The following is a 20956-nucleotide window of genomic DNA, read 5'->3' on the forward strand; positions in this document are numbered from 1 at the left end:
ATAGACCCCAATGCTGTTTATCCTTAGATCCTATAGATTTGTCATGACCATATCTTCAATGTGCTATAGTACTTTTTTTGTCAGTCTGCAGTTCAAGTTTTTTTTATTTACTTTGGCCTGCATCTAAAAATGAATTGCAGTGAACATCACATTGGTGACTTATTATCTTAGAACCAAGGGTATACATTGAATTAAAACTTCTTGTAACCAATTTTATATTGAATAAGTCAGACCAGATAACCTAATCAAACTGGAAATCCATATATTATAAATTAGGGTAATAGAAATATTTGATTCCTGACTTCAGGACGGAGTGTTATTGATCCGGTTCAATGTTCTTGTTGATTTCTGATGCAGAATGATAAGGAAATTACTACAGGATATCTGTGTTACACTATATATCTATATGGCCTTCCAAATACCGTTTCGATCCCTAACATCACTGAAGAGACATTTATTGTCGAAATCCGGATATGGTGTACTAAAGAAATATTGACACCGAATGTTTGTGGCACAACATCCTGTCCACAAGTTTTTTTTTGTGACGTATTAAATTTATATTAAGATCCATTTTGTAACATCTTGTAATCAATTTTTTTTGGCAATCGCCAATGGCAGTCAGCAGGGTTAAAGAACATCAGTTAGTCAAATGCTTTTTGTTTAAATATACTTTTTCACTCTTTTGGTCTTTTGGAAAATGTTGTTTGTGCTGTTTTTAGACCCTTCTACAACGAAATTTGTTTGACATGCACACGTATAAAAATTGCGGTTTTTATCCAACGCAGTCATAGGTTTGAACGTAGTTTTCAATTTAGACTCGTTTATATATATATATATATATATTTACGAGTCTAAATTGAAAACTACATTCAAACCTATGATTGGACGGCTGCAGTGCAGGCGATTTGGTGTCACGATATCACAGTAGCATGGGTTCGAATCCCGGCGAGGGAAGAACCAAAAATTTGCGAAAGCAAATTTACAGATCTAACATTGTTGGGTTGATGTTTAGACAAGTTGTATATACATTATGTACACAGCCATGTATCACCATCATTGATGGCGATCCGATGGATACATCTGTTGTAGGGTTGTCACTGACTCAGACGTACTTATGAATATAATTATTTTCTGTGACTGTATCTTACATTAATTTGTAGGATCCTTTACTATAGATAATTTAGCTGATCTGTAACAATAACATCTTCATGCCTTATATATCATGTACTGTAGTACGCCGCTAGATTAAAACTGACGTGGAAAGGTAACATATGGCCACCGAAAGCTCTTTTTTTGAGAGACCAGGTGGTCGTGTGGTCTACAGGGACGGCTGCAGTGCAGGCGATTTGGTGTCACGATATCACAGTAGAATGGGTTCGAATCCCGGTGTCATATGGTATTTTGAACCCCATGGTAAAATGACCCCAGGGTCAAAATACCGCTATGGTAAATTGAACCCCCCCATGGTAAATTGAACCCCCCCTGTATGGAAAATTGAACCCCCATGGTAAATTGAACCCCCCTGTTTTTTTCATTTTAGATGATTAATAAAACATTTAACATTATATAAAAGCTAATCAAATATTAAAAATCATTTATACAAGATGGGGAGGTCAATTTTCAATGATTGGTTAAAAGAAAAATATTTGCTTGGTATAAGTGCTCTGAAGTCTTAACCAACAAAATTTCATTCAAAAAACTTCTTAAAGCATTAAAACTAGACCATGTAGCTTGGACACTATAATTCTTTGAAATTTAAAATATCTATATAGAATGGTAGACTTTTAATTTTTAATTCTCCATGGTTAAAAAGGGGGAGGGGGTCAAATTACCATGGCTCACTTGATTTTAAAAAGTAAAATTTTCAAAATATCTTTTCAAACTAATAAAATAAATACAAACTAATGATTGGAGTATAATAAATATGTTAAGGAGTTACAGAAGCAGATATTTTAACATGAAGGTCTTTAGATGTATAGTAGGGGGTTCAATATACCATGGTACAATAACATGGTTAAGTAAAATTTTCAAAATATCTTTTCCAGCATGTTAAATAAAAACAAACTACTTATTGGAGTATTAAAACTATGTTAAGGAGTTAGAAAAACTTGGATTTTTAAAATTCAAGGTCTATAGGATGGGGTTCAATATACCATGGAAGGGGGAGGGGTCAAAATACAATGGATTTTTTTTTTCTTCAAAATATCTTTTCAAGCATGTTTTAAAAATGCATCAAACTACAAATTGGAGTATTATTAATATGTTAAGGATTAAGAATAGCTGGAATTTTTTTAATTGAATGTCTATAGTAGGGGGTTCAATATACCGCAAAGGGGGGGGGGGGGGGGGTAAAAAAATACCATGACTAAGTAAAATTTTCAAAAATATCTTTTCCAGCATGTTATATACATACAAACTACTTATTGAAGTATTATTACTATGTTAAGGAGTTAGAATAGCTTGAATTTTTGAAAATCAAGGTCTATAGAAGGGGGTTCAATATACCGCAGGGGGTCAAAATACCATGGCTAAGTAAAATTTTCAAAATATCTTTTCCAGCATGTTGAAAACATACAAACTACAAATTGGAGTATTGTTACTATGTTAAGGAGTTAGAATAGCTTGAATTTTTGAAAATCAAGGTCTATATATAGAAGGGGGTTCAATATACCGCAGGGGGTCAAAATACCATGGCTACATAAAATTTTCAAAATATCTTTGCCAGTTTGTTAAATACATACAAACTACTTATTGAAGTATTATAATTATGTAAAGGAGTTAGAATAGCTTGGGTTTTTGAAATTCAAGGTCTATAGTAGGGGGTTCAATATACCATGGTAGGGGGGTCAAAATACCATGAAAATATTTTTTCTTCAAAATATCTTTTCCAGCATGTTAAATGCATACCAACTACAAATTGGAGTATTATTAATATGTTAAGGATTAAGAATAGCTGGAATTTTTTTAATTGAATGTCTATAGTAGGGGGTTCAATATACCGCAAAGGGGGGGGGGGGGGGGGGGGGGTAAAAAATACCATGACTAAGTAAAATTTTCAAAATATCTTTTCCAGCATGTTATATACATACAAACAAATTATTGAAGTATTATAACTATTTTAAGGAGTTAGAATAGCTAGAATTTTTGAAATTTAAGGTCTATATATAGAAGGGGGTTCAATATAACGCAGGGGGTCAAAATACCATGGCTAAGTAAAATTTTCAAAATATCTTTACCAGTATGTTGAATACATACAAACTACAAATTGGAGTATTGTTAATATGTTAAGGAGTTAGAATAGCTTGAATTTTTGAAAATCAAGGTCTATATATAGAATTGGGTTCATTATACCGCAGGTGGTCAAAATACCATGGCTACGTCAAATTTTCAAAATATCTTTGCCAGTTTGTTAAATACATACAAACTACTTATTGAGGTATTATGATTATGTTAAGGAGTTAGAATAGCTTGGGTTTTTGAAATTCAAGGTCTATAGTAGGGGGTTCAATATACCATGGTAGGGGGGTCAAAATACCATGAAAATATTTTTTCTTCAAAATATCTTTTCCAGCATGTTAAATGCATACAAACTACTTATTGGAGTATTATTACTATGTTAAGGATTAAGAATAGCTGGAATTTTGAAATTTAATGTCTATGGTAGGGGGTTCAATGTACCGCAGGGGGGTCAAAATACCATGGCTAAGTAAAATTTTCAAAATATCTTTTCCAGCATGTTATATACATACAAACAAATTATTGAAGTATTAAAACTATTTTAAGGAGTTAGAATAGCTTGAATTTTTGAAAATCAAGGTCTATAGAAGGGGGTTCAATATACCGCAGGGGGTCAAAATACCATGGCTACATAAAATTTTCAAAATATCTTTGCCAGTTTGTTAAATACATACAAACTACTTATTGAAGTATTATAATTATGTTAAGGAGTAAGAATAGCTTGGGTTTTTGAAATTCAATGTCTAATAGTAGGGGGTTCAATATACCATGGTAGGGGGGTCAAAATACCATGAAAATATTTTTTCTTCAAACTATCTTTTCCAGCATGTTAAATGCATACAAACTACTTATTGGAGTATTATTACTATGTTAAGGATAAAGAATAGCTGGAATTTTTTAAATTGAATGTCTATGGTAGGGGGTTCAATATACCGCAGGGGGGTCAAAATATTTTGACCCCTCTGCGTTATATTGAACCCCCTACCATAGACCCCAAAGTTCAAAAATTCTTGCTATTCTAACTCCTTAACATAGTTATAATACTCCAAAAAGTAGTTTGTATGTATTTAACATACTGGAAAAGATATTTTGAAAATTTTACTTACCCATGGTATTTTGACCCCTCTGCGGTATATTGAACCCCCTACTATAGACCTTAAATTTCAAAAATTCTAGCTATTCTAAACTCCTTAACATAGTAATAATACTCCTACAAGTAGTTTGTATGCATTTAACATACTGGAAAAGATATTTGGAAAATTTTACTTTGCCATGGTATTTTAACCCCACTTCGGTATATTGAACCCCCTTCTATATATAGACCTTCAATTTCAAAATTTCTTGCAATTCTTACTCCTTAACATAGTAATAATACTCCAATAAGTAGTTTGTGTGTATTTAAAAAGCTGGAAAAGATGTAAGAAAAAAAATTAATTTCCATGGTATTTTGACCCCCCTGCGGTATATTGAACCCCCTACCATAGAGTTTTTAGACCTTAATATTCAAAAATTCTAGCTATTCTAACTCCTAAACATTGTAATAATACTTCAATAAGTAGTTTGTATGTATTTAACATCCTGGAAAAAATGCTTTGAAAAAAAATAATTTCCATGGTATATTGACCCCCCTGCGGTATATTGAACCCCCTACTATAGACCTTAAATTTCAAAAATTCTTGCTATTCTAACTCCTTAACATAGTTATAATACTTCAATAAGTAGTTTGTATGCATTTAACATCCTGAAATAAATGTTTTGAAAAAAAATAATTTCCATGGTATTTTGAACCCTCTGCAGTATATTGAACCCCCTACTATAGACCTTAAATTTCAAAAATTCTAGCAATTCTAACTCCTTATTAACATAGTAATAATACTTCAATAAGTAGTTTGTATGCATTTAACATCCTGAAATAAATGTTTTGAAAAAAATTTATTTCCATGGTATTTTGACCCCTCTGCCATATCTGCGGTATATTGAACCCCCTACTATAGACCTTAAATTTCTAAAATTCTAGCTATTCTAACTCCTTAACATAGTAATAATACTTCAATAAGTAGTTTGTATGCATTTAACATCCTGAAATAAATGTTTTCAAAAAAAATTGTTTCCATGGTATTTTGACCCCTCTGCGGTATATTGAACCCCCTTCTATAGACCTTAAATTTCAAAATTTTAGCTTTTCTAACTCCTTAACATAGTAATAATACTTCAATAAGTAGTTTGTATGCATTTAACATCCTGGAATAAATGTTTTGAAAAAAAATAATGTTCATGGTATTTTGACCCCCCTGCGGTATATTGAACCCCCTACTAAATACCTTAAATTTCAAAAAAATCTAGCTTTTTAAACTCCTTAACATATCTATAATACTCCTACAAGTAGTTTGTATGTATTTAACATACTGGAAAAGATATTTTGAAAATTTTACTTTGCCATGGTATTTTGACCCCCCTGCGGTATATTGAACCCCCTACCATAGAGTTTTTAGACCTTAATATTCAAAAATTCTAGCTATTCTAACTCCTTAACATAGTAATAATACTTCAATAAGTAGTTTGTATGCATTTAACATCCTGAAATAAATGTTTTGAAAAAAAATAATTTCCATGGTATTTTGACCCCTCTGCAGTATATTGAACCCCCTACTATAGACCTTAAATTTCAAAAATTCTAGCAATTCTAACTCCTTAACATAGTAATAATACTTCCATTAGTAGTTTGTATGCATTTTACATCCTGAAATAAATGTTTTGAAAAAAAATAATTTCCATGGTATTTTGACCCCTCTGCGGTATATTGAACCCCCTACTATAGACCTTAAATTTCTAAAATTCTAGCTATTCTAACTCCTTAACATAGTAATAATACTTCAATAAGTAGTTTATATGCATTTAACATCCTGAAATAAATGTTTTCAAAAAAAATTGTTTCCATGGTATTTTGACCCCTCTGCGGTATATTGAACCCCCTTCTATAGACCTTAAATTTCAAAATTTTAGCTATTCTAACTCCTTAACATAGTAATAATACTTCAATAAGTAGTTTGTATGCATTTAACATCCTGGAATAAATGTTTTGAAAAAAAATAATTTCCATGGTATTTTGACCCCCCTGCGGTATATTGAACCCCCTACTAAATACCTTAAATTTCAAAAAAATCTAGCTTTTTAAACTCCTTAACATATTTATAATACTCCTACAAGTAGTTTGTATGTATTTAACATACTGGAAAAGATATTTTGAAAATTTTACTTTGCCATGGTATTTTGACCCCCCTGCGGTATATTGAACCCCCTACCATAGAGTTTTTAGACCTTAATATTCAAAAATTCTAGCTATTCTAACTCCTTAACATAGTAATAATACTTCAATAAGTAGTTTGTATGCATTTAACATCCTGAAATAAATGTTTTGAAAAAAAATAATTTCCATGGTATTTTGACCCCTCTGCAGTATATTGAACCCCCTACTATAGACCTTAAATTTCAAAAATTCTAGCAATTCTAACTCCTTAACATAGTAATAATACTTCAATAAGTAGTTTGTATGCATTTAACATCCTGAAATAAATGTTTTGAAAAAAAATAATTTCCATGGTATTTTGACCCCTCTGCGGTATATTGAACCCCCTACTATAGACCTTAAATTTCTAAAATTCTAGCTATTCTAACTCCTTAACATAGTAATAATACTTCAATAAGTAGTTTGTATGCATTTAACATCCTGAAATAAATGTTTTCAAAAAAAATTGTTTCCATGGTATTTTGACCCCTCTGCGGTATATTGAACCCCCTTCTATAGACCTTAAATTTCAAAATTTTAGCTATTCTAACTCCTTAACATAGTAATAATACTTCAATAAGTAGTTTGTATGCATTTAACATCCTGGAATAAATGTTTTGAAAAAAAATAATTTCCATGGTATTTTGACCCCCCTGCGGTATATTGAACCCCCTACTAAATACCTTAAATTTCAAAAAAATGTAGCTTTTCAAACTCCTTAACATATTTATAATACTCCTATAAGTAGTTTGTATGTATTTAACATACTGGAAAAGATGTTTTGAAAATTTTACTTTGCCATGGTATTTTGACCCCCCTGCGGTATATTGAACCCCCTACCATAGATTTTAAATTTCAAAAATTCTTGCTATCCTAACTCCTTAACTTAGTAATAATACTTCAATAAGTAGTTTGTATGAATTAAACATCCTGGAAAAAAATGTTTTGAAAAAAATAATTTCCATGGTATTTTGACCCCCCTGAGGTATATTGAACCCCCTACCATAGACCTTGAATTTCAAATATTCAAGCTATTCTAACTCCTTAACACAGTAATAATACTCCAAATTGTAATTTGTATGTATTCAACATGCTGGAAAAGATATTTTGAAAATTTTACTAAGCCATGGTAATTTAACCCCCCTGCGGTATATTGAACCCCCTACCATAGAGTTTTTAGACCTTAATATTCAAAAATTCTAGCTATTCTAACTCCTTAACATAGTAATAATACTTCAATAAGTAGTTTGTATGCATTTAACATCCTGAAATAAATGTTTTGAAAAAAAATAATTTCCATGGTATTTTGACCCCTCTGCAGTATATTGAACCCCCTACTATAGACCTTAAATTTCAAAAATTCTAGCAATTCTAACTCCTTAACATAGTAATAATACTTCAATAAGTAGTTTGTATGCATTTAACATCCTGAAATAAATGTTTTGAAAAAAAATAATTTCCATGGTATTTTGACCCCTCTGCGGTATATTGAACCCCCTACTATAGACCTTAAATTTCTAAAATTCTAGCTATTCTAACTCCTTAACATAGTAATAATACTTCAATAAGTAGTTTGTATGCATTTAACATCCTGAAATAAATGTTTTCAAAAAAAATTGTTTCCATGGTATTTTGACCCCTCTGCGGTATATTGAACCCCCTTCTATAGACCTTAAATTTCAAAATTTTAGCTATTCTAACTCCTTAACATAGTAATAATACTTCAATAAGTAGTTTGTATGCATTTAACATCCTGGAATAAATGTTTTGAAAAAAAATAATTTCCATGGTATTTTGACCCCCCTGCGGTATATTGAACCCCCTACTAAATACCTTAAATTTCAAAAAAATGTAGCTTTTCAAACTCCTTAACATATTTATAATACTCCTATAAGTAGTTTGTATGTATTTAACATACTGGAAAAGATGTTTTGAAAATTTTACTTTGCCATGGTATTTTGACCCCCCTGCGGTATATTGAACCCCCTACCATAGATTTTAAATTTCAAAAATTCTTGCTATCCTAACTCCTTAACTTAGTAATAATACTTCAATAAGTAGTTTGTATGAATTAAACATCCTGGAAAAAAATGTTTTGAAAAAAATAATTTCCATGGTATTTTGACCCCCCTGAGGTATATTGAACCCCCTACCATAGACCTTGAATTTCAAATATTCAAGCTATTCTAACTCCTTAACACAGTAATAATACTCCAAATTGTAATTTGTATGTATTCAACATGCTGGAAAAGATATTTTGAAAATTTTACTAAGCCATGGTAATTTAACCCCCCTGCGGTATATTGAACCCCCTACTATGGACCTTGAATTTCAAAAATCAAAGCTATTCTAACTCCTTAAAATAGTTATAATACTCCAATAAGTAGTTTATATGTATTTATGATACTGGAAAAGATATTTTGCAAAATTGTATATAGCCATGGTATTTTGACCCCCCTGCAGTATATTGAACCCCCTACTCATAACCTCTAATTAAAAAAAAATAATAGCCAATAAATTGTAAATTAGATTATCTGCAATACTATTTCTCAAAAACAGGGGTTTCAATATACCGCAGGGGGGTTCAAAATACCATATGTGAAAAATGACCCCGGGGTCAAAATACCATGCGGTATAATGACCCCGGGGTCATTTTACCGCATGGTATTTTGACCCCGGGTTCAATTTTTAGGGGGTTCAAAATACCATATGACACCGGCGAGGGAAGAACCAAAAATTTGCGAAAGCAAATTTACAGATCTAACATTGTTGGGTTGATGTTTAGACGAGTTGTATATATATATATATATATATATATACATTGTTGGGTTGATGTTTAGACGAGTTGTATATAATATATATATAAATAAGAAGATGTGGTATGAGTGCCAATGAGACAACTCTCCATCCAAGTCACAATGTATAAAAAGTTAACAAATACATAGGTCAAAGTACTGCTTTCAACATATTTCCTTGGCTCACACAGTACAGCAAACTATAGAGGGCTCCAAATTGACTAGTGGGCTCCAAATTGACTAGTGTGTGCTTATATATATGACATTTTTTTACATTTGTACATTGTACATTCGTATGCTTATAATAGCACAAGAAAACAAGAGATGAGATTTTAGAAAGTTCATTTGCAAGAAAATGTTGTTTTAAATGGGAGCAGCTATAGAAACAGATTAAAAAATACAAACACTAGACTTGATTAAAACAATTGTCGACTCTTAAAGAAGTTTACGTTAGACAAAGAAACCAGAAAACCATTGATATCCTTTATAGTTGTATGGCCACAAATCATTGTTAAAAGATGTTTATAATTCATGGCAGGCGTAACAGTTTGTAAACTATAAATAGAAGATCGTTCATATGGAATCCTATTTATATTTGAAAATAATATATTTTGAAATAAAAAGCACTTCTATTTATATGTATATGGAGATATCATTGATGATTTAAAATCAAAATTCTCTACAGTGATTTGTTAGTCAAACTATTCAATGGTCAATGAAATTTTACCAAACTGGTGTAGAAAACCCAGTCAACTTATACAGAGAGAATATAAATTACTAGTAGTCTGTTTCTTATGCACTAATGAGGGGGGATATGACCTTTATCTGGACACCAGGATCAGTTGTTTTTAAGCTCGGGATTTCAGAATGACCCCTCAGGGTCGGGGATCTTTTTTTCGAATTTCGGGACCTCAGGATTTCATGTTTTAAGGCCGGGATTTTTGGATTTTGTGTTTTTAAGCGGGGGATTTCAGGATCAGGACCCCTCCTACCCTCCCTCACTTTTGAATGTAATTTTTAAAAATTAATCCTTTATTCATTATCCTGAAAAGTATAACCTTCTAAGGAATAAGTAACCTAATTGCTTTGTTAATGTTAGAAGCTGCTCAGACTTTAATCTGAATTATCCAGACAGTTATACCTAATTACTCTAACGTGACGGTACCCAAATTGCACCTATTTTGACAGTTTTTTAACCTACGTTATTTTATGATCAAGAAAAAAATGACAATACTGTGTTCATTTTGTAGCCCTATCCTTCTTTATTGTAAAGGTACACCAATTTAATTCTTAATCCATATTGAGTCATAAAAAAATGGGTTTGAATCAACCTCCAAACTATCCATGATTCTGTCACGAGGGGTACCCAAATTGCATCCATGCTTAAATTCACATGGTCAGAAGTGTAATAACCGAGCTTTTGTTTAATTTCTTTAAATATTTTGAACAATTGGACATTAGTCCATGCTTACTCTTCATATTTTACGATATGGATACTCATACTATATTGTATTTGCTAATTGTAAAAAGATGACGTTTTGATGACGTCGCATGGTGTCATTTTCAGATATTTTGCATTTTCAGTAAACAGTCCATCTGTTGATAAATACTGTGAACGTTTTCTGTATATTTGAATATGTTTACCTAAGTTGAAAAACGTGCATAGTATCAAATCATAAAAAATACAAATTGCTTAGTCTCTAGAAAATCTTGTAAGATTACTGTTGCTTTTTTTTCTAAATAGGTGCAATTTGGGTACTCGGTGCAATTTGGGTACCCTTACATTAGCTGTTAATGTTAGGCTAATGATCCAGACTTTAAGGAATAAGTAACCAAATTACTCTAGCTGTTAATGTTAGGCTAATGTTCCAGACTTTAAGGAATAAGTAACCTAATTACTCTAGCTGTTTATGTTAGGCTAATGATCCAGACTTTAAGGAATAAGTAACCTAATTACTCTAGCTGTTAATGTTAGGCTAATGATCCAGACTTTAAGGAATAAGTAACCTAATTACTCTAGCTGTTAATGTTAGGCTAATGATCCAGACTTTAAGGAATAAGTAACCTAATTACTCTAGCTGTTAATGTTAGGCTAATGATCCAGACTTTAATGAATAAGTAACCTAATTACTCTAGCTGTTAATGTTAGGCTAATGATTCAGACTTTAAGGAATAAGTAACCTAATTACTCTAGCTGTTAATGTCAGGCTAATGATCCAGACTTCAAGAAATAAGTAACCTAATTACTCTAGCTGTTTATGTTAGGCTAATGATCCAGACTTTAAGGAATAAGCAACCTAATTACTCTAGCTGTTAATGTTGGGCTTATGATCCAGACAGCCAAGGCTCCGTGTTGAAGACCGTACGTACTTTAACCTATAATGGTTTAATTTTTAAATTGTTATTTGGATGGAGAGTTGTCTCATTGGCACTCACACCACATCTTCCTATATCTATTCAAGAAATAAGTTACCTAATTACTCTAGCTGTTAATGTTAGGCTAATGATACAGACTTTAAGAAATAAGTAACCTAATTACTCTAGCTGTTAATGTTGGGCTAATGATCCAGACTTCAAAAAATAAGTTACCTAATTACTCTAGCTGTTAATGTTAGGCTAATGATTCAGACTTTTAAAGCAGCTAAAATGCTGGTACAAATTTAGATTTAATGAAAAAATAGTATAATAGATATAGGAAGATGTGGTGTGAGTGCCAATGAGACAACTCTCCATCCAAATAACAATTTAAAAATTAAACCATTATAGGTTAAAGTACGGCCTTCAACACGGAGCCTTGGCTCACACCGAACAACAAGCTATAAAGGGCCCCAAAATTACTAGTGTAAAACCATTCAAACGGGAAAACCAACGGTCTAATCTATATAAACAAAACGAGAAACGAGAAACACGTATATATTACATAAACAAACGACAACTACTGTACATCAGATAATGCCCAGATAATCGTTTTTGGTTTAATTCTGTCTACTTTCAATACAAAGCTTTATATGAATGCTATCAGTCATATTTATTTCTATTTCCCTGGGACAGGAACTTTGAAGATAATCATAGAAAGAAAAAGATGTGGTACGTGGGCCAATAAGATGACTCTCCATGCAAGTCACTACGTGTAAGTTTAGTAAACAATTATAGGTCAAAGTACGGCCTTCTACATTGAGCATGTTAATATTCAAAACTACAAATTAAGATTTAATAAAGGAAACCCAACAGACTTAATCATTTAAGTATGTTTTAATTAAAGTGTTCCTAGGGCAGGTTAAAGCAAAATAAAATAATACTTTATATAGAATTAATCAATTCCAATACAGAACTATAAGTCAACACTTAATCTTATTTAGAATACTCTCTGTGAATTTAATCTTGTAAGAATAATCTCCTAGACCAGCTGTCACAGGATATAGGAGGACAAATTCAATTATATATAGAAGTGAGTAATAAAACAAAGGCCATATCAATACAATCAAGGCTAAAACAATGTGGTTACAGGGAGCTGTCATTTCACATGTCAAATATCCCAGATACACTAACAATACAATCAAGGCTAAAACAATGTGGTTACAGGGAGCTGTCATTTCACATGTCAAATATCCCAGATACACTTACAATACAATCAAGGCTAAAACAATGTGGTTACAGGGAGCTGTCATTTCACATGTCAAATATTCCAGATACACTTACAATACAATCAAGGCTAAAACAATGTGGTTACAGGGAGCTGTCATTTCACATGTCAAATATTCCAGATACACTAACAATACAATCAAGGCTAAAGCAATGTGGTTACAGGGAGATGAAATTTCACATGTCAAATATCCCAGATACACTTACAATATAATCAAGGCTAAAACAATGTGGTTACAGGGAGCTGTCATTTCACATGTCAAATATTCCAGATACACTAACAATACAATCAAGGCTAAAACAATGTGGTTACAGGGAGATGTAATTTCACATGTCAAATATCCCAGATACAAAACCAATAACAAACTTAAGATTCTATAGATGCTTTCCACACTACAACTCAACTTTTGTCATTTGAACCCTACAGTCTACCCTAGCTGTCATATATCCTCTATTATATATCCATTACACATTAGAAGAACAAAACTGTGGTATGCTAATTACTAAAAGAACGTTCTAATTATCATAAGCACATATATATACCATACCATTTTGCTTCTCATTTAGCTGATTGGTTATTTCTCTCAATACAACTAACAAAATCTGACCATTGATTCCGGTCATATATTTCACCACTATACTCCCTACCCCAACAACTTATGTCTAGTCATATTGTAACATCTGATCTATTTCTAAGTTTCTTCCAAATTACATTTGTCCTACATACCCTGTTTCTGCCTTTTCTTTCTACACAACAGCATAATAACTGTAATCTTCTATCCCAACTTTCTTCATAAGCTCTGATGGCCTTCCTGAAAATACAAAGTTCAGTGTAATTTCTACAAAATTGAATTTAACATTATATAATAGATATTTCTTTCATATATGAATGAAAAAAGATGTGAGGTGTTTGTCAGTAAGACAGCAACGCTATGGCAAACAAGAATGTGTCCAAAGAACACGGATGCCCCACTCACACTATCATTTTCCAAGTTCATTGGACCGTGAAATTGGATAAAAAGTCTAATTTGGCTTTAAAATTAGAAAGATCTTATCATAAGGAACATGTGTGCTAAGTTTCAAGTTGATTGGACTTCTGATTCATCAAAAACTTTAACCTGAAGTGGGACAGACGGTATGACGGACGGATGGACGCACAGAGCAGAAAACATAATGCCCCTCTTCTATGGTAGGTGGGGCATAAAAACAACCCTGAATCATCTCAAAGCATACTCATGTGCCAATCTCAAGTTAAATACATCTTGGTCTTAAGATAGTCCAATATTGAATAAAGATATATACAAAATAGTCCAATATTGAATAAAGATATATACAAAATAGTCCAATATTGAATAAAGATATATACAAAATATCAAGCTTTAAATCAACCTCTAGTTTAGATAAAATATGAAGATTTCTATGAATTAGTTATGAACACAAAACTCATCTAGAAAAAGAAAACATAAAATTATAGCCATTTACAACAATCATGACATGAAATTGACACATGTGGATGATGTGAGGTTCCTGACTTGAGTTTGACACATGAGCATACAGTAAGGTAACTGATGATTTGAGATACAAAAGAATAAGCATGCTGTGAGGTTCTTGATTAGTAATTCACATATGAACATGCTGTTATTTTCATGACTTGAGATTGACACTATAGTCGCCGTCAGCTGAAATTCGTAGCGGTTATCTGTAAAAATAATCTAAACTATCAACTACGTTCACTCGAGATATAGTTTTTCACATTCCATTCATAAATCGCGAAAAGAAAAACCACCACTGACCTACCTTTTAAGTGATTGCACTGCGATAGTCCTGACCTTCACATTTTCCAAGGCCGTTTTGAATGGTGGAATCCGCCATTGTTTTTTCCGGAAGGGTTTCCGTGGAGTTCAATTTCATAACATTTGCATAAAGCGCGGGAAACTGTATCACATCAATGAAAAGAACATTTCAGGAAACTGCGTAAAAGACAAATTTCACATGTAAACAAATGATCCTCATAGAAACGAAGATGTCGGAATTACAATGGAAAACATTCTGGAAAATGTGGAGGTCAGGATTATTACAGTGCGATCACTGAAAAGGTAGGTCAGTAGTGGTTTTTCTTTTCACGATTTATGAATGGAATGAGAAAAACTATATCTCAAGAGAACGCGGTTAATAGTAAAGATTATTTTTACCGATAACCGCTACGAATTTCAGCTGACGGCGATTATAGAGCATACCTTGAGATCCTGGTTTGAGATTGGCAAATGAGCATACTATGAGGTTTCTTGGGATTACAACATGAACATGCTGTGATGTTCTTCCTTTGAGATTGGCAGATGAGCATGTTGTGAGATTCCTATGTTGAGATTTACACATGTGCATACTATGAGGTTTCTTGATTGAGATTGGCACATGACAGCATATGCCCTTAGGTTCCTCATTTGAGATTGAAACATATGCAAACTGTGAGGTCCTTGACTTGAGATTTACACATGATCATGCTATGAGGTTCTTGATTTGAGATTTACACATGATCATGCTATGAGGTTCTTGATTTGAGATTTACACATGATCATGCTATGAGGTTCTTGATTTGAGATTTACACATGATCATGCTATGAGGTTCTTGATTTGAGATTTACACATGATCATGCTATGAGGTTCTTGATTTGAGATTTACACATGATCATGCTATGAGGTTCTTGATTTGAGATTTACACATGATCATGCTATGAGGTTCTTGATTTGAGATTTACACATGATCATGCTATGAGGTTCTTGATTTGAGATTTACACATGATCATGCTATGAGGTTCTTGACTTGAGATTTACACATGATCATGCTATGAGGTTCTTGATTTGAGATTTACATATGATCATGCTATGAGGTTCTTGATTTGAGATTTACACATGATCATGCTATGAGGTCCTTGATTTGAGATTTACACATGATCATGCTATGAGGTTCTTGATTTGAGATTTACACATGATCATGCTATGAGGTCCTTGATTTGAGATTTACATATGATCATGCTATGAGGTTCTTGACTTGAGATTTACACATGATCATGCTACGAGGTTCTTGATTTGAGATTTACATATGATCATGCTATGAGGTTCTTGATTTGAGATTTACACATGATCATGCTATGAGGTTCTTGATTTGAGATTTACACATGATCATGCTATGAGGTCCTTGATTTGAGATTTACATATGATCATGCTACGAGGTTCTTGATTTGAGATTTACACATGATCATGCTATGAGGTCCTTGATTTGAGATTGGCACATGGCCATGTTGTGAGGTTCCTATCTTGAGATTCGAAAATGTGCAAACTGTGAGGTTTCTTATTTGGGATTGGAACATGAGCATGATGTTAGGTTCCTGCCTTAAAATTGGCCCATAATCATTTCTGTATTTTCATTGTCAATTTGAAGCCATTACTAAAATACTTAATGACAGGACTAGAAACTTATTCAATTGAAAAAAGTCTGCTTTCAGGTGTTCACCATAGCAATATAAATAGAAATCCTCAATAGTTAGAAACAATTTTCTCAACAACAAATAATTCTGTTTCTGTCTAGACTAATATGTGACTGATATAATAATTTTACAATTATTTCCCAATCACAAAGGAATTAATTCAAGAAAAGGTAAGAAAAGGGATGAGTATAGCAACACTCGACCCATCACTGACTCTGTACTACATGTATAAGGTACATTTAAACCTAAATATCACAAACTCTAAAATACTTAATGACAGGACCAGAAGAAAAATAATACTGTAAGATGTTTATCATAGCAACATAAGTAGTAATCCTCAATAGTAAGTAACAATTTTCTCAACAACAGATAATTCTGTTTTTGTCTAGACTAATATGTGACTGATATAATAATTTTACAATTATTTCCCAATCACAGAGGAATTAATAAAAGTAAGAAAGGGATGAAACTTGACATCACTGACTCTGTACTAAGGTACTGTGGATTCATTAATTTTCCTTGGTATTAATTTTCTTTGATTGAGTAAAACTTACACTTTTGTAGATATTTAATTTTGTGGTTTTGCAAAAGTCACAGTATACAAAAGAGGAAGAAAGATACCAAAGGGACAGTCAAACTTGTAAATCTAAAACAAACTGACAACAACATGGCTAAAAATGAAAAAGACAAACAGAAAAACAATAGTACACATGACACAACATAGAAAACTAAAGAATAAACAACACGAACCCCACCAAAAACTAGGGGTGATCTCAGGTGCTCCGGAAGGGATACAAGTCTATAGTTTGTAATTCGTTTAACATTTAAATTCGTGATTCACCTGCACCCATGAAATCCATGAAAAATTGGAATCCAACAAAAAATATTGAAACCACAGTACATATAAACCTATATCACAAACTCTGTGTCATGTTCATTTAAACCTAGATATCACAAACTCTGTACTAAGGTTCATATAAACATATAACAGAAAACTTAAAAGGAAGCTGATTTAAACCACACAATTAAAGTCTTTTACCAACAATTATGTCTAATAGTTGTACTCAATCTTTAATACTTAGCTGTTTAAAGTCAAATGTACTATTTAGGGACTCCAAAGATTCATAAATCATATGCAATCTTCATCTATATATATGTATATAAAAACCATTATAGTTTCAAAATCTAATTTGGAAAAAAAAACAATCATTTTTGGCATCAATAATCTAACTAAAACAAAAGCCACCTACACAGCTTAGAACTGCACTAATGTAACAGCTACAAGATAAAGATCAGAGCAAATAAACGCTATCAACTTGAAGTATTGATTCAGAAAGAACATATAAAATATGAATTACAAAGTTAAGTTCATTGTACCCATTGATATTGGCATTTAGAGTAAGAATCCATTCTCTGTAGACATAAAGTCAACATAGTCAAAACATTTCTCTCAACTGTATTATTATGTATTGGAAACTGTAATATAAAAATTCTCTTTATGCCTGAAGTGAGGCCAATACTATTTCTGTTCATAGTCAACTTGCTGAACTTTACAACTCTACAATTAAAATAACCAGTCTAAAAACCTTCTTGTCCTGAGACTTTATTTCAGTGTAATGAGAAGTTATTTAGTAATATACTGACACTTCATATTGTAATATACTGAGACTTGGTGTTGTGTTGTATTGACACTTAAAGTTGTGGTGTGTTGAGACTTGATGATGTGGTGTTCTAAGACTTTATGTTGTTCTTAAAATTTATGTTGTGGTGTTCTGAGACAAGTTGTATTGTATTGAGACTTTATGTTGTGGTGTACAAAGACTTTATGTTGTGGTGTTCTGAGACTTTATGTTGTATTGTATTGACACTTTATGATGTAATGTATTGACACTTTATGTTGTATTTTTTTTAGACTTTTTGTTGTGGTGTTCTAAGACTTAAGGTTTATTGTATTGAGACTTTTTGCTGTGGTGTTCTATGACTTTATGTTTTATTGTATTGAGACTTTATGTTGTATTTTTTTGAGACTTTTTGTTGTGGTGTTCTGAGACTTTATGTTGTGTTGTTCTGAGACTTTATGTTGTATTGTTTTGAGAATTTTTGTTGTGGTGTTCTGAGACTTTTTGTTGTGGTGTTCTAAGACTTTGTTTTATAGTATTGAGACTATACGTTGTAATGTATTGAGACTTTGTCTTGTGGTGTTCTAAGACTTCATGTTGTGTTGTTCTGAGACTTTATGTTGTATTGTATTGACACTTTATGTTTTGGTGTTCTGACACTTTATGTTGTGGTGTTCTGAGACTTTATATTTTATTGTATTGACACTTTATGTTGTGGTGTTCTGAGATTGTATGCTATCATGTATTGAGACTTTATGATGTAATGTATTGAGACTTTATGTTGTGTTGTATTGAACTTTATGTTGTGGTGTTTTGAGATTTTATGTTGTATTGTATTGAGAATTTTTGTTGTGGTGTTCTGAGACTTTATGTTGAGTTGTATAGCTTTTTGTTGTGGTGTTCTAAGACTTTATGTTGAGTTGTATTGAGACTTTATGTTGTAATGTATTGAGAAATTGTCTTGTGGTGTTCTAAGACTTTATGTTGTAATGTATTGAGACTTTGTCTTGTGGTGTTCTAAGACTTTATGTTGTGGTGTATTGAGACTTTTTGTTGTGGTGTTCTAAGACTTTGTTTTATTTATTGAGACTTCATGTTGTAATGTATTGAGACTTTGTCTTGTGGTGTTCTAAGACTTTGTCTTGTGGTGTTCTAACACTTTATGTTGTGGTGTATTGAGACTTTATGTTGTGGTGTTCTTAGACTTTATGTTGTAATGTATTATGACTTTATGTTGTATTTTTTTGAGACTTTTTGTTGTGGTGTTCTAAGACTTTATGTTTTATTGTATTGAGAATTTATGTTGTATTGTTTTGAGACTTTTTGTTGTGGTGTTCTAAGACTTAAGGTTTATTGTATTGAGACTTTTTGTTGTGGTGTTCTATGACTTTATGTTTTATTGTATTGAGACTTTATGTTGTTTTTTTTTAGACTTTTTGTTGTGGTGTTCTGAGACTTTATGTTGAATTGTATTGAGACTTTATGTTGTGTTGTTGTGAGACTTTATGTTGTATTGTTTTGAGAATTTTTGTTGTGGTGTTCTGAGACTTTATGTTGTGGTGTATTGAGACTTTATGTTGTGGTGTTCTGACACTGTATGTTGTGGTGTTCTTAGACTTTATGATGTAATGTATTGAGACTTTATGTTGTATTTTTTTGAGACTTTTTGTTGTGGTGTTCTAAGACTTAATGTTTATTGTATTGAGACTTTTTGTTGTGGTGTTCTATGACTTTATGTTTAATTGTATTGAGACTTTATGTTGTATTTTTTTCAGACTTTTTGTTGTAGTGTTCTGAGACTTTATGTTGTGTTGTTCTGAGACTTTATGTTGTATTGTATTGAGACTTTATGTTGTGGTGTTCTGAGACTTTATGTTGTGAGACTTTATGTTGTATTGTTTTGAGAATTTATGTTGTGGTGTTCTGAGACTTTTTGTTGTGGTGTTCTAAGACTTTGTTTTATAGTATTGAGACTATACGTTGTAATGTATTGAGACTTTGTCTTGTGGTGTTCTTAGACTTTATGTTGTGATGTATTGAGACTTTATGTTGTGGTGTTCTAAGACTTTATGTTGTGTTGTTCTGAGACTTTATGTTGTAATGTATTGAGACTTTATGTTGTAATGTATTGAGACTTTATGTTGTGTTGTATTGAGACTTTATGTTGTGTTGTATTGAGACTTTATGTTGTAATGTATTAAGACTTTATGTTGTGTTGTTCTTAGACTTTATGTTGTAATGTATTGAGACTTTATGTTGTGTTGTATTGAGACTTTATGTTGTGTTGTATTGAGACTTTATGTTGTAATGTATTAAGACTTTATGTTGTGTTGTTCTTAGACTTTATGTTGTAATGTATTGAGACTTTATGTTGTAATGTATTGAGACTTTATGATGTATTGTATTGAGACTTTATGTTGTCTTGTATTGAGACTTTATGATGTATTGTATTGAGACTTAATGTTGTTGTGTTCTTAGACTTTATGTTGTATTGTATTGAAACTTTATGTTGTTATGTATTGAGACTTTATGATGTATTGTATTGAGACTTTATGTTGTCTTGTATTGAGACTTTATGATGTATTGTATTGAGACTTAATGTTGTTGTGTTCTTAGACTTTATGCTGTATTGTATTGAGTCTTTATGTTGTGGTGTTCTGAGACTTTATGTTGTATTGTATTGAGACTTAATGTTGTGTTGTTCTAAGACTTTATGTTGTAATGTATTGAGACTTTATGATGTAATGTATTGAGACTTTATGTTGTATTGTATTGAGACTTTATGTTGTATTGTATTGAGACTTTATGTTGTATTGTATTGAGACTTTATGTTGTATTGTATTGAGACTTTATGTTGTAATGTATTGAGACTTAATGTTGTATTGTATTGAT

At 31.8% G+C, this 20956-nt stretch overlaps 1 protein-coding gene across 1 annotated transcript in view; it reads right to left on the reverse strand.

Annotated features, from left to right (window-relative positions):
- The window catches only part of LOC134688595 (diacylglycerol lipase-alpha-like), a 74964-nt gene that overhangs the window by 25507 nt on the left and 28501 nt on the right, over nt 1-20956 (reverse strand). Inside the window, exon 6 of the mRNA XM_063549407.1 lies at nt 13688-13772. Within this exon, the coding sequence (XP_063405477.1) occupies nt 13688-13772 (85 nt within the window). The remainder of the gene's footprint in view (nt 1-13687; nt 13773-20956) is intronic.

Source organism: Mytilus trossulus, chromosome 10 (assembly GCF_036588685.1).
Source record: "Mytilus trossulus isolate FHL-02 chromosome 10, PNRI_Mtr1.1.1.hap1, whole genome shotgun sequence".
Lineage (NCBI taxonomy): Eukaryota > Metazoa > Mollusca > Bivalvia > Mytilida > Mytilidae > Mytilus > Mytilus trossulus.